The sequence below is a fragment of the Drosophila santomea genome, chromosome X (assembly GCF_016746245.2).
Source record: "Drosophila santomea strain STO CAGO 1482 chromosome X, Prin_Dsan_1.1, whole genome shotgun sequence".
In the NCBI taxonomy this organism is placed as follows: domain Eukaryota; kingdom Metazoa; phylum Arthropoda; class Insecta; order Diptera; family Drosophilidae; genus Drosophila; species Drosophila santomea.
In genome coordinates, this window is record NC_053021.2 from 993,966 (window position 1) to 1,014,916 (window position 20,951).

At 48.4% G+C, this 20,951-nt stretch overlaps 5 protein-coding genes across 7 annotated transcripts; 3 read left to right on the top strand and 2 right to left on the bottom strand.

Moving 5' to 3' along the window:
- Positions 1 to 620: 620 nt before the first annotated feature.
- Positions 621 to 2,703, bottom strand: LOC120455596. The gene is made up of 2 exons (XM_039641970.1): positions 2,302 to 2,703; positions 621 to 2,149 (listed from the first exon to the last, which is right to left on the bottom strand). The coding sequence occupies exons 1-2, from the start codon at positions 2,465 to 2,467 to the stop codon at positions 621 to 623; spliced, it is 1,695 nt and encodes a 564-aa protein (XP_039497904.1). The 5' UTR covers positions 2,468 to 2,703.
- Positions 2,704 to 8,962: 6,259 nt separating this feature from the next.
- LOC120457164 (27 kDa hemolymph protein) lies at positions 8,963 to 10,322 on the top strand. Its single transcript, XM_039644442.2, has 2 exons — positions 8,963 to 9,270; positions 9,386 to 10,322. Exons 1-2 carry the CDS (start codon positions 9,090 to 9,092, stop codon positions 10,147 to 10,149), a joined length of 945 nt encoding a protein of 314 aa, XP_039500376.1. The 5' UTR covers positions 8,963 to 9,089; the 3' UTR covers positions 10,150 to 10,322.
- A 1,244-nt stretch (positions 10,323 to 11,566) lies between these two features.
- LOC120457158 lies at positions 11,567 to 13,485 on the bottom strand. Its single transcript, XM_039644432.1, has one exon. The coding sequence runs from the start codon at positions 13,483 to 13,485 to the stop codon at positions 11,701 to 11,703; it is 1,785 nt and encodes a 594-aa protein (XP_039500366.1). The 3' UTR covers positions 11,567 to 11,700.
- A 2,343-nt stretch (positions 13,486 to 15,828) lies between these two features.
- Positions 15,829 to 20,553, top strand: LOC120457165. Of its 3 annotated transcripts, none has more exons than XM_039644445.1 (2): positions 15,829 to 15,914; positions 19,606 to 20,553. In XM_039644445.1, exon 2 carries the CDS (start codon positions 19,606 to 19,608, stop codon positions 20,425 to 20,427), a length of 822 nt encoding a protein of 273 aa, XP_039500379.1. In that variant the 5' UTR covers positions 15,829 to 15,914; the 3' UTR covers positions 20,428 to 20,553. The 3 variants fall into 3 exon arrangements, with proteins under 3 accessions (XP_039500379.1, XP_039500378.1, XP_039500377.1); XM_039644444.1 differs by lacking the exon at positions 15,829 to 15,914 and adding an exon at positions 19,393 to 19,534; XM_039644443.1 differs by lacking the exon at positions 15,829 to 15,914 and adding an exon at positions 19,411 to 19,526.
- LOC120457167 lies at positions 17,662 to 18,452 on the top strand. Its single transcript, XM_039644447.2, has one exon. It carries the CDS (start codon positions 17,767 to 17,769, stop codon positions 18,370 to 18,372), a length of 606 nt encoding a protein of 201 aa, XP_039500381.1. The 5' UTR covers positions 17,662 to 17,766; the 3' UTR covers positions 18,373 to 18,452.
- Positions 20,554 to 20,951: the final 398 nt, after the last annotated feature.

A 20,951-nucleotide genomic window follows, 5' to 3' on the forward strand; every position in this document is an offset into this window, starting at 1 on the left:
ACAGAGGGGCAAAAACATAGCAGAACACCGGGAAAGCTTAACAGCGGAGAAGAAAGCTGTTGTGGGCCAACTTAGAGATGGCGTCACAAAGAATTCTGGGCTAAAATACAGCATTTTCTCTGCTTGCGTAAAGAAACAACAAATACCTCATACCCATGTCAATGTGAACTGAGCTGCACAAAAGACAGACGCACATCAATTGTTTATTACTTTAAATAACTTTAGCAGACCCATAGAGTCGCACACATTTATGTAAATAGCAGCGTTTGCATTAAGTACTTATACATTGTGTTTAAATAATAAGCATCCGTTTTTGGGCCTGTTTGCTTAACTGCTTGCAAATGACTCGAGCAAACTTGCGTCAGACAGGTGAAAAGGTGAGTTGTCTGATCGGGAACCCAAGCTTTTAATTGTTTTCAATATTTATATGTTTTCGGTTTTTTTTCTTCTCTGCCGCCCTAAATAGCTAAATAATTAGTATGTCCCTGAGAAATATTTACACTATATTCATTATTCACTTATAGGCTACAAAAAAAACATTCATGCAGTTATGAGTACTTATCACATTTGCACAAGAGCAACCCTTCCTCTTCAATCTTTTCGATATGCACCAACAAAGACTAGACTCCACCCACTGCCGCCTTCAACAGCAGTTCATCCCGAAGTCGGCGCTTCTCCAGGGTCTTGGCCAACTCCTCCTCGGTGGGCAAGAAGCCCAGTCTCCGGTATCGATCCTCTACTCTCGCCTGCAACTGCGGCTGGAATCTCCAGATACTGGCATCCACTATGGGGTCGATCAGCAGGGCCTTGGTGTCCGGTTCGCGATAGTGCTGCATTTGGGCAAACTCAATGGGCACCGATTTGGCCGCGCAGGCGGATTCCTCGGTGTGGAAGAAGGTGAAGTGGTTGTGCAGTCCAACGGCAAAGCGGGTGTCATGCAGACACTTGGCTGCTGCCCCGCGATCGCAGTGCTGACGCACTCGCTCCACGTGCTGCAGCATGTAGAAGGAGCTCGATAGATTGCGGTAGACCTTCGGACGCTCCGGATACCTGGGGTAGTACACGTTGCGGAAGCAGAAGCTCACCCACTCAGTGCAGTCCGCCGCAGTGCGACTCTCGTAGTCCGGCACAGTGCGGGCCAGTTTGACCAACTCCGGCCAGGTGGTTACGTTTCCGAGGGGCATTATTACCTCGTCGATGTCGAACACACCCACGTAGTCGAACTTGTACATGTTGCGGTAGAAGCAATCGTTGTACGGTATCATCTCGTTCAAAATCCGATTGAAGCCGTCGGCCTTCATGGCATAATGATGGAAGTGCCGTCCAACGTGCGGTTCACCTCTGCCCAAGGACATGGGACGCAGCTCCACAAAGCCGGGACTTGTAACCAGATAGTCCTTGACCACCCTCGTCATGTTCGGATGCATTTGGGCGTCGTAGAGCACCACCTTCTGGGCGCCCAGCAAACGCATCAGCTCCAGCCACTCGATCAATCGCCAAGACTTATCTTCATACGGAAAGTCCATGGCCTTCACGCATACCACGAATTTGGGATCTGTGGGGGATGTTGCCGACGTTGAGGATGAGGCATTCACCACGGACTCTTCCGCCACTGCCGGCTCATCAACTTCGTAGACCACGCGCAGGAGATTTCTGGCCATATCGCATTTCCTAGCCACCAAGGAAACCATTTGGGGCACCAGCCATTGGTGCTTACCCTCTGGCAAAGGACAGCTCAAGAATGTGGGGTAATACCGCCGCGGCGCATGATAAAAGGGCCACATTACCTTGTGCTCCGAAACGGGCACAATCACGGGCTTGGCCCTGCCCTCGAACCAAAACTGGCAGAAGATTTCGGGGTACTCGAAGGAGTTGTTCTGGTGCTGGTTCACCATGGCCAGCAGACGCACGAGCGGCGCCTCTGGCACCGCCTCTCTATCATCGTAGTAGGCTGCAAAGAGGTAGTACGTCAGGTTGCCATTAATGGCCCTCTGCCAATAGGTGTTGTGAAAGTCTATGTTCATCAGATCGGGCGCGGGTCCACACTTCGCCCCAGGCAATTTCCTGTTTTCTCTGGCCAGGAGCTCTTCCAGCGGAAAGTACGGCAATTCCTCGCGGATCCATTGCAATCGCTGCTCCAAAGAAGGCACTAAAATGGTAGTTGGGAATTTGCAACCCTTTAATGAAAGTAGTTCCCATGATTCTATCAATATTAGCTCTAATATTGACATCCTTTAATATGTTTACACATTTTTTTAAACACATCTTTTTGAACATTGCCTAAATGGGATTTTCGCTTACTTCCTCTCCGATCTACGAGCAGCTCATCGAATACATCCACTTGCGAACTCCTCTGAAAGCGGGCAACACCATCATAGCTGTGCAAATAAAGTGCCAGAAGGAAGAGCAACTTGATGAAAATAATCACGAATAAAACGCGGAACAGGCGTGTGTAGCTAGACGACATATCGAATTTTGAATGATCCGGAACCTGCCTCAAAATGCCACAATACCTCGGCCTCGCCAACTGTTGGCGAAAAGTTTGCTAAAGCTGTTTTCATTATCCGTAAGACTTGGAGCGGTGACCTTATCGATTTAAGCTTGTAAAGACGTAAAACCCAAACTGTGTGCTACAGATATACAAATTCTAAAGATGTTTGCTTACTATCTATCTGCTTGACAATAGTCGATTTATGGGACACATTCAGCCTGAGCTGATAATTTTCAGATGTGTATTTACTATTTCTTTGTATATCCGAGTTTAATAGATAGAACAACACATCGGCCAGACCAGCAGAAGCGGCCAAAAACAGGCGACAGGACCGGAAACCAGAAACGAAACGCAGACAGCAACTAAAACTCGAGCAGACACCAAAACCAGCCAAGCGGAATCAGGCGCAAGTTCTAAGAATAACAAACAAGAAGAGGGCGACTCACGTGTGGCTTCGTTGCAAGGATCCGCAGAAAGTTGCCACAAGGTGTGCAATAGACACCGGCAAACCCCATCCCCAGGCCATGTGAAAACCCAAAACCCAAATACGAGTACAAGTAAGCGGCGAAGTACTGAGTGCACACGAAAACGCACCTGGGCGCAAATGAATGATGATGATGTTGCCACAACAGCCGCAGGCAGCAACAACAGCAACAGTAGGAGTAGTTTCTTTCGCAGAGTTCTCAACAGTGTGAAAAGATGCCATCGTCGCGGATTAATATGGGTAGGACTAACAGTTTTACCAGCCTTGAGATAAACTTTTGATAGAAGTAAGCCCAGTGAATGCTAAATAAATATTGCATATTGCATAATGCATATATAACATTTAAGCTATTTACCTTTAAGCGCCCTCCTCTGCGATTCTCAAAAATTCAAGTGTATGCACCCCGCAACGCGGTAGAAACTAGTATTTAAAATCAAAGTGGTATTTTTTTAGTATTTAAAATCAAAGTTAGTGATTTTTGTTTAGCGCCCTCCTCTGCGATTCTCAAAAATTCAAGTACATGCACCCTGCAACGCGGTAGAAACTAGTATCTAAAATCAAAGTGGTATTTTTTTTAGTATTTAAAATCAAAGTTGTAGTGATTCCTGTTTAGCTCTTCCAAATGGAGGAGAACGCGACCCACTGTCGGCGCTAGAAGGTGTGTTCAGTTCCTTGGCTCGAATGTGGCAACTTTTCGCTTAAGCAAATTGCCATCCTGAGCAGGGCACGCCTCCACTTTGCACACCCAACACGGCACGGACAGACCTCCTGAAGCTCCTTCTTTTGTCTACGGCTTGCGGGCAGTGAAAGTCGACTGCAACAACTCCACGCTCGTGTCTCCGCCCTGTTGCATTTCACTTAGAATGCTTTTAACCAAAACATTAAGCAGCTGGTGTCACATTATATCAGCGAGGCGGAGGCGAGGCTTAGTTGGCCTGGAAGCAGCAGCCGCAGCAACATGCAACCAGCTACCAGCCACCAGCTACGAACAACCAGCTAGCAACAAACAGCAACCAGCAACAGCAGCAAATTTATGGCCCGAATTAGCCCCGCCCCAACTGGAATCCCACCCACAGAGCATCAGAAATGCCTTGGCTGACTGAAAACAAGGCACTCAGAAGACCGAAGTCGGCTGCGTAGACGGTGATGAGGACGCCCTACTAATGAGCTGAATTATTTCACGTACGGAAAGCTGCCAACGGGTTATCGTAAGTACATACATACATATATGAGTTTTGGAAGTGTTATATTCTTAAATTCGGACTGCTTACTCAACTTTAAAGGCTCTCGTTGTGGTGAGAGACCTAAAGATTATTGTCCTCATACAATTAATAACTATTTGTCCACATATGCTACAAGTTTCCATTCATTTCGTCCGTAAGTGGTTATATGTCAAACGAGAAATCCCCAGTGATTAGCGTTACTGTACACAAATCTCAATTACTTAGAATGCCAACATTGACTTCTCCTCCGCATGTGTAGTGTGTATGTGGCATCGCATGGCATGGCATTAGGCTCTGGGAAAACAAGAGCACAGCTCAATCTAACTGCACTAATTGAAATCCGTAAATGGAAATAATAAGGCAATGTAACAGGGCCAAGGAGGAAATAATCCTACTGGCTTTCGTCCATCCGCATCCACATCTACATGCACATCTACATCCAGGAGCAGCAGTGAAGTACGTGCGTCAGTCAATCAATCAATCATTCGATCTAAAAGGTGATGCCAAACGAATATCCCATCGCATTGCAGCTGACCTGGCCTTAACAAAACGACGCCACCAGCTCACCAGCTCACCAGCTGCACCGTCATTTGCCCTGTTTGCGTACTAAAATTAAATTTTGCATAATAAAGTATACGAAAAATTGCTCCGGACCCTGTTTTTGCTGGCGCTATTTTAACCAGTCGCTCTGCTGCCGCCAGGCAATCATTTACTTTTACTTAGGGTGGTCCAGCTTTGAATAATTGATGAAATCGTCCATGAAAAGACTATTCATGCACTTTAAGCTGATTTACTCGGGCATTGAATTAAAATGCCCGCACCCACCCACAGAGTGCATTGACTGGCAAAGCAACACGACTCGACTCGACCCGGCCCGCACTCTATAAATCACGGAGCCCTCCCAGACTGCAAGCCACATGCGAATCGAAACGAAAGGACAAGACACACAGGAGTCTTTACCGAGGGTGGAGGTGAGGACGAAAAGCCTGGCTAGCTAGCAAGTCAGTAGGGCCAAGGCCACCTGCAGAGTGGGCCAGTTGCTTTAAGGGCTTGAAGCTGCGTGGAAAATAATGAAATATAATTCAGACATTCGAATTGAGCCAGTTTGAGCAGTTATTATATGCAGTGCATTAAGTGGTATTTAATCGTAAACAGCTGTGCCGCAAAACAAATGCGTTGAGTAACTTCTAATTAGAGAAATATTTCATCTCCTTTTTGCCCCAAAGCGAATTTATTAAATTAGACGCCTTCTGACAGACGCACCTAAGCTGTAATTTATGTTGATTAATCTATTTATATGCCTTGAGTGCAGACCTTTAAGTCGAGTTCGCCAGACTGAAAGAGCTGCGTGCCTCACCTTGCATACGCCGCAATGAAGATAGGTGGGGATCACCGGGATATCGCCAGCCTGCCACTTCCACATCCACCTTGACCCTAGACCACTTGTTTTGCACTAATTTATCAGGTTTGTGGTCCCGAATCCAGAACTCAGGCCTCAATCTTTTGTTCGAAGGAAAGGAGTCGCATTTGGGGCTTCAGGTCGAGTTCTGGTTACCGGACAACGGACAACAGACACGGGACACGAGACACGAGACACGGCACATCGGTTAGTGGAATCTGTGCGTTAGTGTTATCTAGCTGCAGCAGCAGCATCATCAGCATGATTAATTGATGAAAATCCTTTTTGCCATGCAGGATAATAAATTACAATAGCAGGCCAAACGGACGGACGGCGGACAGGTGGCACGGTACCCGAAAGTAGGGGGAATCACAGACGTGTAGCATGTGTTGCAAATGGCCAACACAGACAACTTTGATTTAGTGCGCGGGGGGAGCGGAGCTTGCATATGCATGAGCTAGTGCCTCTATGTGTTGGCCTTCCTCTGCATTGAATTAAACTCCTCGGCGAGAATGAGTTCCGTTGCCGTTTCCACGGCATCCGTTCCCTTGGATCGTCCAGGACGATGATGACGCGCTGCCTGTTTCCCAAATTAGCTTAATTTCATTTAAAAGGATACACGCTGCAAGCAGAGTTCGGCGTGGCATGTTTGATTCCGGAGCAGGAGGCGATGGGGGGTGTCGAAAGCGGCTAACGAGGAGGAAAGTTAAATGGTTCCGTACGGAATCAGAAATGTTCAACTAGCTGGCAGCAAGGAAAACTGTGCATTGATGAGCGGATTCTATATTATGGCGAGCAGCTTGATAAATCCTCGCCTTCTATGCGCTTCTCATTAAATTTCCATCTCCTTTGACTTTGCTATTAAAAGGTTTAAACGATTTATTGGACAATCCAAACTGTAAAGATCTTGTGATGTAGTGAGGATCGACTGGACTTCTTACATGGAAGAAAGGGCGTCAGGAGGTCGAAAGCCAAAAATATTTGAATGCCGTAGAAGACCACGTTCCACCAGCAGAGCAGACTGCTGACCGGCTCACTATTGTGTGTGTGTGTGTGTTTATAATTCATTAGTTTGCTAAATGTATTTCCAAGCTTAATTGGGTAGTAAAGCACACAGACTAAGCTCATAAAGCAACCAGCAAGGCAAACAGCCAGCTATCCTCCCCCAGCGAGTCCTTCACGATGTCTGATTAAGGCAGTCGGAAAGAAAAGCATCTGGCGTGCGGGCAGCTGAAGATCCATTTACAACGCTTCATTTTCCTCGTCGGAAGTGTGTGTGTGCAGTTGCCACAAATTGCTAACCGGATTGGTGGAGTAGCGCAGAGGAGGTCAGCTCATTTGCTTGGCTTCAAAAGCAGCCCATCCGCCAATGCTTGAGTGCAACGTTGCGTATGCTCAATATTTGAAGGGCCACCCACTGATTATAATTGTCCATTATTGCAGCTTTTCCCTCCCGTTTGCCCCGAGTTCGATCCATTAATATGCACTCCTCCACTGCGCCCAATTACTCCGCCGGTTCACATGTGCTCGTCTTCATCGCCGTAATCCGTGAATCTGCTTTCAGCCATTCCATTAACATGGCTCTATATTTTCCCAGCCCTTTTTACAGCGCTTGCTGTTTGCACATTTCAAATCTTAAAAGTATGCTTTGCTTTTTCCATCGCATAGCCCTCCCCGTCAGATGCCTTAGCATACTTTCAGTCGAGGCCTAGGAACTGCTTATCAGTGCGGACTAGCGGTGCGGACCATCTCTTAAGAAGTCGAATCTTTTTGGAGTCGAGAACTGACACCTCCAAGAGGTAATCGTACAGTCATGCCGAGTACTTGCTGAACTTTGACCACCGTGTTAGATGGAAGTCGTTATGAGAACCGGTTTCATGTACGCGCTATGAAAGTCGACGGAAGCAAGTGAGCAATTCAGTTCGTCCAGATCATGTGGAGAATCTTCCCTAGGCCAAAGAATTGGCTCTCTGCTCGTTCTCGCAGTCCGCGTGAAATCGGGGAAAGCGTGGGTTTCGACACACGACGACCTACATAGCATACAGTGCATAAGTAGATGTGTGCATCGTAAAGTGCACTCAGTGCGGATTGATTAAGAAACCCCCTCATTGCCCAAACAATACAGAGAGACGTAAACAAAGAGCCACCTGAAACCGACAACTGTCGACCTAAGAAAAATTCCGCAATCGTAACCATAGATCGGGCAACAGCTAAGTTCCATGTCCCATGTCCCCCGATCATCGACGCTTTGTTCTTAATTTTCAACCACGCTGTTGTTGCCGTGCGGTGGCAGATTGCCGACTCAACTGGAAGTGCAAACATGTTGGGTTGCCAACTATCCGATACCTGGTAGTCACGCCGCCTCAGGTTCTGTGAATTCATTGAGTAATCACTTGAAAGCAAAAAGAAAGAAAGCCGAGTCCGAGTCGAAATAAAATCTCCGACTGCGATTAGTTGGTGGCAGTAAAACACATAAAAGGTCATTTAAATGATATGGTATGGTGATATCGTCTAAGCTCATAAATAATATTTTATTACACTTCTTCTGCAAAGTAAACGTATTCATTAGCTCAGTAAACAATATACCCAATTTTTTGTACAAATACCGGGCAAAATCCAAAAGAAACAGAGACCGCCGGCAATTGCGATAGCAAGTACATAAATATTACCCATATGCCGATAAGATATAATATGCACGATGAACAAGCCAAACGACCAAACGGCCAAACGGTATCGAGGCTAGAAATTTGGCAAATTTACAATTCGGCGACAGCGTCCATGGTTCTGGAGCCCGTATCCACGCTACCTTCATGATAATTGGTACCGGAAAGAGATCGGGCAGCCACTTGGCGAGAAATCACTCGCGTTTATCTGCGATTTGTAATTGCCGGAAAAAGAATCAGACCCTGGAAAAACTTTGTACTTTGGCCACAGTGGCCGAAGTGTGAATGATGTCACTGTCGTTTGATTGAACAAAGCCGAAACGCAATCGCACAGTGAGTCGATGTGCGCACTCACAAGATGGAATTTTGAATAATTAAGTAATAACTTTCAGAATAATAGTTGCCTATGGACTCGAGCTTAATATTTTTCATAGCTGTATCCTATTTTTGCATTTTTAAGTAATCGAGGGTTACAAAGAATTGCGATAACCATTGCCAATGAATAATCACGGATATATGTATAAATTGATTAATCAGCTCGAAATTCAAGGAAGTATTTATGATTATCAGGAAAGACAGCCAACAGAAATCGAAGTTTGCTTGCGATAAGATTGTCAAGATCGGGTTTGCAAAGCATTACGAGCGAGCCCACTGTGCGGCGTCATCGCCGCTTGGTTTTGCTTTGCCATGTCGCTTTGTGCCCGGGAGAAGTCGTTCTCATTCAGTCACGGGCAACACTCAACCACAGTCGGCTCTACAGACGGATCAGACGGATCAGACGGATACCACCACTACCACCACCACATCGACCTTTCCATACATCGCCAGCATGAACAAGTACGGGATGGTTGGCGTCTGCCTACTGGCCGCTCTGGGCGCTCTGCTCCTGGAGGTCACCGCCTCTCCTTCGTCCACTGGCTCGGCGAGTACCAAGCTGGATCCCAGCCAGCTCGGCGGACTTTCGGCCCAGTTCTTACCGCCCGAGTACCGCAACACGAACGTTAGCATCGGTAAGATCTCGGGAGAGACATAACCGTCCCCTGGCTATATTCCCCATACTCCCCTTCTTTTCGGAGTGGACTCTACAATCACCCATTATATCTTTCTCCCATCAATCTCTTATAGAGGACGTTAAAAGGATATATCGTGAAAAATGCAAGAAGGTTAATGGAGCGGACAACGCGACCTTCTACGAGGAAATCGAGCGGGCGGCCGCGAAGATGAGCACCTGCATCAGCGGAGTGGTCAACCTGACGGCTCTGCAGGAGGAGATGGATGTGGCCAAGCCGAACGGCGACCTGGACATGGTGTTTAGCAAGTACTGCCAGAAGGCACCGCAGGCGGAGGCCTGTGTCAAGGAGTTCAACGCCAAGGCCCAGCATTGCCTGACCGCCGAGGAGAAGCGCCACCAGGAGACGGTTACCCGCATTGGAGCGTCCGTTCTGGGCTTCGCCTGCTCGCATGGTGGCGATCAGATTGCCCTCTTCATTGCCGAGCAGGGACCCGAGTGCCTGGAGGCCAACAAGGAGGCCATAAGCAATTGCCTCAACCAATCCTTCCATCAGTACATTCCCAAGGATGGCCAAGTTCCGGACCTGATGAGCCGCCCAGAGCTCCTGTTCTCGCCCACCCACTGCGTGGACCTGCAGCGGTTCGAGGCGTGTGTCGTCCATCATTTGGAACAGTGCACCCAGATCACAACCGCCAACATCGTTCAGTCCGTCTTCCGGTTCGTGAAGAACGAGACCGACTGCCAGGCTTGGATGCAGGCTCGTGCCAACGAGAAGCCCATCCTGCTGGCCGCCTCCGGCAACAATACAGCCACTGGACTCGCCTACTCCCTGGCCGGCCCTCTCTTGGGCGCCACAATGCTCCTGATGCGCCCCTGAATGGAAAACATACCTAGGTTATCTTTTTTTTGCGATAACTAACACCTGTGTATTACTGACTTTTTTTTTTGTTTGTCTGTTTGTGTGTGTATAGTGGGCACCGAGTATCGGTGCCGTATAATTTAATGTCTCCTAAGGAATTGCCAATAATAAACGCGATTACGATGAACGCACCCGATTGGAACTCTGTTTGCATCACCGCTGACCAAGGCTTATCGGCCGGAACTGCAGTGTTATATTTGACCATTCAAAGCTTGTGAAATCGATAAATGTTATTTCATTTATTCAAAAACACTGATAAGATAGTGAGCGACTGTTTGCGAGTACCTGGCGTAACTCAATGGCCGTAGTTCCCGAGGACTTTGCTCACCGCCGTGTGTCGCAGATAAGGTTCAGTCCTCCGTCCTCTAGTCCCTTACAACTACAGCGGAAACGTGGATCTCTGCATGGATCATGGCATACTCTTGGGCGAAAGTGGAATAATGCTACACCAGTTTTACGAGCTGATAAGTTGTCGGAGGGGGCAGCAGTGCGAAACTATAAAAATATACAAAAGTAAAAACGGTGGACTTATCGTGCGTAATGACTGGGTTTACCTAGCGAAATTGGGCAATTCAACGGCCACTGAATCTAAAGATTTTCCTTGGAAGGGGTTCGTACTATCGCGCTCGTGATATCTGCGATGCCATCGGTGCGGTGCCTTAATTGCTTTCGCACTGGATACGTCAACAGTTCCCTAAATTTTCAACAAGCCACCAAATTCCAAAGGGTACGAAGGAAGAAGCTATATTTACATAAACATATATTTTCACATATGAACATATGGTAAATGGTGTTGTAGAACAGAATTCACTTGCTGGAACGCAATTATGCCAGTAGATTAATTAAAGCACAACACGTCTTTTGATGACTTGTGGGTTTTTCGCAACAATTTTACCGATAAACGCCCACTATTTTCGCTGCAATGAACAGTGTTCGGAGTTAATGAGGCCGCCTTGCTCGGCATAAAACTATCACACAGTTGGGAAAGGGACGCAGTGCCTCCCCCCGCAAAAATAGCTTTTTCATTTGCTTACTAGCCGGAACAATCAATAACTGCGAATTGCGTACCTGTACCTCTCACACCTTTCACATCAGAGCAATCGATCGGGAAATTACGCTTTAAACTACTGGAGTATGATGGATGGGGGCTTTCCACTTGCAGGCGACAAGTCTTGATCGCAGCTTGCGGTAAACATTTATTTTTGGTAATTTTCTCTAATTAACCTGCTGATATAAATACGATATAAATATAATGCTACGATATAAATATAATAAATACAAAAAAAATAGGTATATCTACTATATAATAGGTTTTTAGCAATGAATTAGCTAACTTACATAAATTATTTCTACAAATAACTAGCATTTTGGGGAACTTTGATGACCAGCGCTATTAAAGCATAAATTATTTTATCAGCAGCGTAAGTAAGCACAAATTTACCAACCAATTGATGAACTTTAAAGCAACGAACCCCATTAATGTAAAGCAAACCTTAGCTGAGCACAAACTTATGATACAGGCTGTGGAGGCAGCAGAACAAATGGCTGAAGAGGCTGTTGCTCGTCGCCTTCCTGGTCCAGTGACTCCTCCAGCTGCTGCTGCTCCTCGGGATCGCTGACTTGGGCCATCACGTCGTCCAGATGAAGCCACACATACTCCACGGCGGCTCGCAGTTCGCCGGCAAATTTCCAGACACTGCGATCGTCCGTCAGATCGGTTTGATTATACTTGTCATCGGGTTCGCGGTAGTGCTGCATTTGGGCAATCGACGTGTCCACGGTCCGCGAGTTGCAACCGCCGGGCAGCCACGAGAGGGTGAAGTGGTTGTGCAGCGTCAAGGACAGGCGGGCATTGTGGAAACACTTGGTGGCCTTGCCCGGCGACGAGTAGTTCCTGATCCGCTGCGTGTGCTGGAGGACATACAGTTCGCCGGCGATGGCCTGCTCCTCGTGGTTGCTGAACTCGGTGGGCACTTTGGTGAAGTAGGAATTGATGAAGCACAAGGCGGGGAAGCGACCTGCACAGCTGCCGCTCTCTTCGACCTCCGAGGCGTGGGTCTTTTGCACCAGCTGATGCCAATTGCGGTTTTCACCCAGCGGCATTATCACCTCGTCCACGTCCACGTTAACCAGATAGTCGTGGCGGTACAGGTTCCTGTAGAAGCAGTCGTTGTAGGGTATCAGTTCGTTCAGCCTCTTCGTCAGCTTCCTCTGCTGCAGCAGCATGTGCTGGTAGTGCCTCAGTCTGGGCATGCCATTGGCCAGGGTCAAGGGTCGCAGCTCCAGGTATCCAGTGCGCTGATAATAGTCGAGGACCCTCTGCACCGCGGGATGAACATCGTACATATAGGCGTAGATCCGCGAGGCGCCAAAAATGCGCTGCAGCTCAAACCACTCGATAAGGCGCTCTGATAAATCCACATAGGGGAAATCGAATCCCTTGAGGCAGACGCCAAAGTTCAGAGGGGCTTCATTTGTGGCATTGGGAGGTTTGGGATCTTGCAAGGAAGCGATCTCCACTGGCACTGGCTTTGGCACTGGCACTGACACTGACACTGACACTGGCTGCTTCTGATTCACGTTGACCCTCAGCGAATTACTGGCCTTCTCGCAACGCCGCGCAACTAGAGACACGGTTTTCGGAAAGGCGTTGATCGCAGGCGGCGGCAATTCCGAGGGAATCCGACAGCTCAACAGATGCGGGTAGTTAAGATGCGGCTTGTAGCCCCACCGCTTGACCCACACACTCAGGAACTCCGAGACGGGCACGAGAATGGGCTCCCGATAGTTCTCGTACCACATTTGGCAATGGGTTGGGGGAAACTCGTCGTCGATCTGATTGGCAGTGGCCAAAATCCTTACCGTGGGCAGTTTTAGCCCTTTCCGTTCGTCGAAGTACGCGGCGTACAGGCGAAAGGTCACGTTCGAGTTAACGAAGGTCTGCCAGTATATGTTGTGCAGCTTCAGATCCAAAGGATCGGGATATACCGCACACGTTTGGTTTATCTTGTAGGCCAAGGGCTTGGCCCAGTGGTACCAGAAGCCATAGTCCACCTCCGGCAGTTCCTGCTCCAGCTGCCGCACAAGTTCCTGCTTGATGGGCTCCTCCAGGTGCCGAATCGGTGGCGGAGTTACCTTCCCAGTAAGCCCATTCTCTGCACTGCCGCCATATAGGCTCAAATCCGTGGGTTTCAGATTATCCGTGCGCTGCAGAGCACCGAGGAGGATGAAGATCGCCAAGAGGGACGCCGTCACCAGAAGTGTGAGCCGAATGAAGCCACCTCTTGCTGACATTATGCTCGACTGCGTACTGAGCACTGAAGATAGTTTCCGCAAAGCAGGAATCGCAATCTAATCAAAACGAGAGTGCGAGAGCTGCGATAATAGCCACCTTCATGTTGAATTATCTGTGGCCGCCAGCTGTGGGGCTTTATCAATTAGCCAAATTTAGTATGACCTATCCGGCCGCATAATAACTATTTTTATGAACGAGTGAGGACTCATCGATTTGTAAGTCGGGTTGCTTATCGTTCTGCCCAACTAATTGGATTACAACTGAACGATCTTGAGCTCATAGTTACGCAGAGTAGAAATACTTGTGAAAGCGTAATTTCTGTGCAAATTGTTGCCGCCAAACTATGCAACGATAATTCCTGGTTGCCATCCCTTCAGCCATCGTAAATGATTTTGTTTTGCTCCGTTTTGTTTCCGCCCGCTAAATTTGTGTTTTCCCCACTTGTATTTAAACTTTTTGAATTTCCCTGCGCTCCGGCTGTTGCTGTTATTTTTACAAGTAATTTAAAAATAATTTCATGAGCGGGGGATCTCCGCAGGGCTTTTGGCCGGGTGCGAAGTTTGCTTTATTGACATTGTCACCCCGGTTGAGCTCAGCTCGTCACAATGAAGCAAGCAACCAACCAACCAACCAACCAACCAACCAGCAGCACCTGGGGGACGAGGATGAAGACGGGAAGGATGACTACGGACACGGGCACGGACACGGACTCTGGACTACAAATACCTCGGTAACGACAGGATAATAAAATTGCGAAACAACTTTTTAATGAGAAACACTTTTAGCACATTGCAGTGGCCAGTGGAGGGATTCCCGGTAGTTGTAAAACGTCGCTTCCGAACCCCGACGACGCTCATCATAATGATAATGATAATAACGATGATGGAGAAGAAAACGCTGATAACAGTCGGAAAGTCGGGGGCTCACCTGTTGACGCTGTACCAAACACCAACTATCCCCTTCCTGCGATCGATTCTGGGGCTGTGGCATAAAATCGTTTTGCAGTCTGAGGGAGTCCGAGGGTGGGTCTGCCTTTACTACTGCAAAACTGCAAACTTTGCGCCGTAATTGCCCAGAAAAGTAACACAAATGAAACGCATTGACGCTTAATTACTTTTGCTAAATGGCACGAGCCCGCCAGCCATCAGCCATCCTCCATCCGCCGTCTACCATCCTCGATCCTCGTCCTCCAAAAGTACTTTTAAAATGGAGTGGGCGTGGCAAACAGAAGGGGAAACGATTGGGGATGGTCTGGGCTGGAAGGTGGAGCCCCGTTTGGCATGCGGGTGTTTGGCTTCGGTTACGCTCATTTCTCGGCAATCCTTTTAGTTTCCACAGAGTTCCGAGTTCAGGACGGGACTCGCCTGGCATTTACGGCACTCACTTGCTGACTGACAACGGCCGGAATGGTTTCTGCCACAACGAATAACGAATTGCAATCAATGATTCCCTTACGCGAGTACGATTCATAAATGAAACCCTAATTCAACAGTATTTGCTCGTAAATTACGCAGATGTGCATAAGGATATAGGAATCAGCATCATTGATACAAACTTGTTGAAAGAGTTATTATAAGAACATAAATTTCATAGATTTTTGCAGCACAGTGAGTGCCATGTATCCAGCCAACTCCTTTTACTACGGTATCTTTTAATTCTGCACCCCAAAACACATTCCCCTGATTGCAATCGTGTAGCGTAATGAACATGTGAGGCCTTCAGGGTGCTGCGAGTCGGCAGGATTTGACTTTTGTCGACGTCACAATTTGGTGAAGTTTACCCACTTCTGGCGCCGCACAAACTTGGCCCAAAAAGTTGCCCTGCCACTTGGCAAATGCAAGTTTTTGATTAAAAGCCACCACCGCCTCCTGCTCCCGCTTTTTTAGTTCCCAGCTGCAGCAGCCAGTGAAGTAAAGTTGTGTGCCAGGTCTAGGGCCGGAGAAATTGTTAATTGAATGCATTTGGGGTCCTTGCAATGTTTGCCTGTGCGTGATATGGGGCACTTTGCCAAGAGGCAGCAAATGAAGGAGCTGGCAGGATGGATCTAGCAGGCTGGAGGTGGTGCTTCGGTGCTTCGGTGCCCAGGAGCAGCTGCTTCCATGCGCCACTCGCCCACTTAGCCAAAGTGCGGCGTAAATGCTTTGCCATCACTTGGGCTTCGAAAACAGTGGCCAACAGACAAAATAGTATTGGTAGCGGTGTTTGCTGGGTCGGCCAAGTACAGACCAGTGTTGAATAGCAGATTTTCTATTTACAAAGTATACCCACACAGTGCTGATCCCAGAAAATAGTTGTGAAGGGAGCACAAAAGGGTCCTTTAATCCCGATGTGGAGGCCAGTGGCCACATGTACGCCAGTGCTGGAAACATGTTTAAGGCTACCTAGGAAACCTGGAGAGCGTTCCTCCATCACTGATTTATACTGGGGGGTAAGTGGGGGTTGGGCGGTGGAGGCATTAAACATGCATTGCACCGGACCACTCGTTTATTGTTGTTCCTTGGCAGAGCTTTGGTTTACTTTCATTTAGATGAGCTGCGCGCCAGGAGGGCCTGTTGCAGCTGCAAGGATTCAAGGACTCCACTTTGGGCGACACACACTTTTCATTAGCTCTAACGAAAGAAGCAGGGATCGGAGCTCAGCTCTGGTGGAGAAGATAAGGAAGCCCTTAAAGTTGAGCGCATGGGAGCGGAACAAAAGTTGCCTTAAAGTCTTTGCCAGTCAATAATGACAGAGGATCCCAGAGGATAGGATGCCGTTTGGAAATGGAAAAACGGATGCGAATCGGTGCTGAAGCTTCGGCCGCGCCCACTCCGTGTCCGTGGGCGTGGCAGATGAATGAGAGGAGCAATAGCCCCCCGAAACCCCGAAAGCCCGAAAGCCCGAAAGCCCGAAAAGAAAAGCAGAAGCAGAAGCAAAAGCAAAAGCAGCTGCAGATTTTCTATAAAAGCCGAGGCTAACGAGATTTGATGAATTGCAAGTCTTTGTGAATGAAGCTACAAGAAAGCTGCAGCATGAATAGCCCCGAGGCACCGCCATGCCACCTCCCACCCCCCACCACCCTCCTTGCGCTTTTCCATCTAAGCCAGGTCCACATAAAAAAACCCATTAAGTGGTTTAAAGCAGTGAAAAAGCGCACAGCACACAACAAGCAACACAGCAAAAGAAAAATGCAGTTGACATGAAAGCCAGCCAAAACGGGGCGATACAGGGATGGATAAAGGGGGTGGTAGCTGGTGGGTGGTAGATGGTAGGTGGGTGGGTGGTTGGTGGAGTCAGACAGTTGAACAGCACCAGCACAGAGGAGCGGAGCAACAATGCTCACCCAGAGATGAGATAAGAAGCACAGCCGCTGGAGGAGGACAAAGCAGCTTGACGAATTACTTGGCAGCTGCTCCTGCTGCTGCTGCTGCTAGTGAAATCCCTGCGAGGATCAAGGAGCAGCGGGGAAAGGACGAGGCGCAAGAAATTTAATTTGACCAACATTTTGATGTATCAAGTTCAGTTGAAGCCCAAGATTTATGACTTGCTGACAGAGCAAGCGGAGCAGGAGCAGCAACACCAGGATTGAGACGTCATGTCGGCAACGCACAGCGCGGAGCAAGTGCATCCAGGGCTTTATGAGACTATTTGCAGCTCAGGGTTTTAATCTTACTAAAAGATTTCATTCCATGCCAGCCAACTTCATCATTTTATAAATGAAAATCCCTTTTGCTTAATCCGACGCACTTTTGTTGGCAGATCTGGAAAAGCTTATGATCATGCTAAAGCTTAAAAGTCCAAAAGTGGGAGCTGCGAAGCGGCGAAGCTTTGGCCGAAGAAAAATGAAAGTAAGCTGACGACTATTGAGCACATTTCCCCTTTTCCCATTCCCCATTTCCACTTGCCTCACGTAATGAGCCCACTGGAAATGAGGAAAACAAGGCCTTGACATCGAAGCCTGTTTGACTTGTGGTGATAATTGCCATTGCCACCGTGTCTGTGACTCCAGCTGTGACGCGGACAGTGACTGTGATTACACAAAGAGGAAACCTATGCCATTACACACGGGATTATTCGGCAAGAATGCTGCATCAGTCCTAAATTATACATTATACACGGTAAAGATAATTTGAATTATATTAAATATTAGGGCAGTCCAACTCGCTTCCCTTATGGCTCCTTAAAATAACACAAATAGTGACTACTGCTTCAAAAGTCAGTTGAAAAGTTCAGTTTCAGGCTTCCCGACCCAACTTGACTCCTGTAAATCCGGATCTGCAGACTGAAGAGCAACTCTTGAGATGGCTCGACTCACGGCCTTGATCATGGCGGTGCTGCTCCACTCGGTGCTGGGCATCTCGTACTACTACTACTGTCGCGGATCTCCCGGCTCCGCTGCTCCTCTTTTGGGCGCCTGGCTCTTCTCCGCCTGCGTGGTGACCCTTCTTCACGCCGTGAGGATGTTTCCCAGTGCTCTGCCCGCCGATCAGCGGTTTAGGAATGGGAATCGAAACCTTCGCAGCAATGAGTCGTCCTGGGCATCGCTCTTCCTGGAAACAGGCGTCTGCTGTTTGGTGCTGGATCTGACCCTGAGCAAACTGTGGCACCGCATAGAGTCCCTCTGCCAGTGCGCCATCGTGGGCATACTCCAGGCCTTGGCCGTCGAGGAGCAAACCTTTCTGGCCTGCGAGTACTGGACCTTGGCCCTGACTACCGGACTGATCGGCGCCTGTCTTCTCTGGCTGTCGCTGTGGGCCACCGCGTTGCCCCGGAAGCTCCATTGCGGGATGCTCGACTGGCGTCGCACCCTTCATCGCCGCTGCTCCGCGCTGATCTTCGGAAGCCTCGAGCCCGGCACTGCAATGCGGACCCAATCCCAGGGAAGCGCACAGAGCTTTGCCACCTGAGTCGGTGGTGACCACCATCCCACTTGAACAGCCATATTAGTCTACCTGAGTCAATAGCTAAATTTACGGTTCAAATTATACCAAAAGCGTTTTAATGGGCACAGTGGGACAAGTGGGGTTTCATCACAAATTGAATTATGAATAACCATAATAGTAAATATCCTCATTAATTTCCGATTCAGTGTGCCTTACCTTCTAAAATCAAGTACATATGTATGCCTAAAGAAGTCCGCTTCTCTTAGAGATAAACTCAAAAAATGGCACATTTATTATATCGCATGCCCACTTTGTGACCAAACCCATGCAGCCAATGTGAAACGGACAACTGCCGACCAAACTACCAGCCATTGGAGGCTGTCATCCAAACCCGTTAGCCGCAGCCGTACCCGTAGCCATGCCTAAATGCAATGCGGAAGAGGAGCGATGCGAGATCCAAAGACGCCACGCCCCCAAACAACCGATTCGGATTCGGAAGACGGAACCCAGCTGCTCAGAGTAAAGCAAAGCAAGTCGATCGAAAGCGAAAACGTAAACGAAACCAAAACTCTGATGTGCGATCGATGGCTGTAAACTTGAACTTGAAGCGTAGCCAAAAGCGATGGACACGACGGCAGCTAGCAAATAGCAACTAGCAACTAGCAGATAGCAAACAGCAAATAGCAACCAGCAACTTACAACTTGCAACTTGCAACATGCAAGAGCCTGGCACACGCAACAATGCTGCTGAAATGCCTTCAAGACACTGCCAGCCAAATGTTGTTGTTGGCTTTGCTCTGTTTGTGTGTGTTTTGCTCTGGCTAAAACTGCAGTCGGAGGCGCAGCCTGTTGCCAATTGGAATTGCGGGAAATTGGTCGACTAGCGATATAAAAGCCAAGCTCGCAATGCAGCCGTGTTAATCAAAGCGCGTCGCTCGCCAGGAAAAGTGCAAGTGTTTTCCTCGCTCCCAGGCAGCATTGAAACTCAAATCGCAGCGAAAATTCAACGAGGTGAAATACTCATACTTTTTTTTCTGTGTTCATAAAAAAGTGTTTCGAAAGGTGATCCATATGGTTTAGTTACAAGTCCAGTTGACGACAGTGTTTTGATTTTGGATGCACTTTGCGTCCTTGAAATCAGTTTTGGGCATAAGCTGCAAAATGTTTTACTCCTTTGGGTGAACTAGTAAAATAACTTATTGCAAATATATTTCATGAACACGACCCCTTAACGTTTCTCCCATTCGCTACGTGTAGATGCTGTGCCACCGACACATGTACATCCATTGCCACCTCTTCCTGCTGCAGCTCCTTGTGATGCCCCTCCTTCAGGCTTCCCCCGTTTCGAGTCCCGAGATCGCCGGTAAGGGTTCCAAGTCCCCGAACAGCCTGCCACAGGTGCAACAGCAGCAGCAGCAGCAGCAGCAACAGGAGGCCCACCTGAACTCGCTGAGTGCCTATGCCAGTGGCTACGACATGGTCCAGGGCCAGGCTCAAGCCCAAAACCAGCTCCAGGCCCAGATTCTGGCCCAAACGGATCCGGCGTTCAAGCCCTCGTACAAGATGCCCGAAATGGAGACCAACTTCACGCCCATGCAAACGGCCGGAACACCAAGTGTGGCCAGTTTACCGTCGACGCCCATGCTCATGCAGTATCTTCCGGCGCAGACAATCCAAGATGGATCCGGAAACTCGGTTCAGTACCTGCAGCTGATTCCCACCCGACCGATCATAGTGCCCATCTCGCCGTACCTCTCGGCTGCCGCAGCAGCCGCCGGATCTCCTCCAGCAATCTCCGCCGGCGCACAGCCAGACTTCGGAGGACGGACGGCCACTGTTCTGAGTGCTCTGCCGCCCAACTACGCTGCCCTCCAGGCATACGCCAGTGGGTCGTCCATCAATCCGGCGGCCGCCTTCCGCAACACCTATCGGATCAATCGCGAGGCGAAGGACAAACACTTCCCGCCCTCGTTCTCGCTCAATCTCAACGAGTACTTGCCAGCCGCCTCGATGGGATTGCCCGGAGGCCATGACGCCGCCGCCAATGGTCCACACTTGTACCTGAGGACCAGGTCATAGGATGTAAGCTACCGCCAAAGTCTCGCAACGTTTAAGCCTCTTTTTTTTTCTTCTGGAACAAAGCCTTGTGTATAGAGTGAGCCTGTGATTACTTTTTAACAAGTCTAGAAGCGCACAAACATCTAATTTTGTAAGACTCACCTTAAAACCCTACCGTCTTGTGACTACCGAAATAAATTTTCTCATAATTCAACAGCCGCGACTTTTATAATGGGAAACATGAGCAGTACGAGTATATAGCACATGTGCCAAAGTTGTTTTCTTTCCATTTCATTTACATAACTCCCTTTTATCTGAGTCACTGGTGTCGTTCTTCAGCGGGCTTCCACCTTTCGTTTTCACACCAACAGCCCAACAACTCAACACCGTGCTGAGATGACCCAACCAAATAAACCCAAATGAAATCCAGACGTTACCGTATCTAGATTGTTTATTTGCACAGCCGCCAAAAAGGGGACAGCGAGCAAACAAAAACACACAAACACACCTCAAATGGAGGAGTGCTCCTCCACCTTTTGGGCTTT

Bases quoted from the DNA above. Each gene is read 5' to 3' on its own strand.
- LOC120455596 (XM_039641970.1), bottom strand. From the start codon at position 2,467: ATGTCGTCTAGCTACACACGCCTGTTCCGCGTTTTATTCGTGATTATT. The intron at 2,150-2,301 runs GTAAGCGAAAAT...CTACCATTTTAG, and splicing joins GCTCGTAGATCGGAGAGGAA to TGCCTTCTTTGGAGCAGCGA.
- LOC120457164 (XM_039644442.2), top strand. From the start codon at position 9,090: ATGAACAAGTACGGGATGGTTGGCGTCTGCCTACTGGCCGCTCTGGGC. The intron at 9,271-9,385 runs GTAAGATCTCGG...AATCTCTTATAG, and splicing joins CAACACGAACGTTAGCATCG to AGGACGTTAAAAGGATATAT.
- LOC120457158 (XM_039644432.1), bottom strand. From the start codon at position 13,485: ATGTCAGCAAGAGGTGGCTTCATTCGGCTCACACTTCTGGTGACGGCG.
- LOC120457167 (XM_039644447.2), top strand. From the start codon at position 17,767: ATGGCTCGACTCACGGCCTTGATCATGGCGGTGCTGCTCCACTCGGTG.
- LOC120457165 (XM_039644445.1), top strand. From the start codon at position 19,606: ATGCTGTGCCACCGACACATGTACATCCATTGCCACCTCTTCCTGCTG.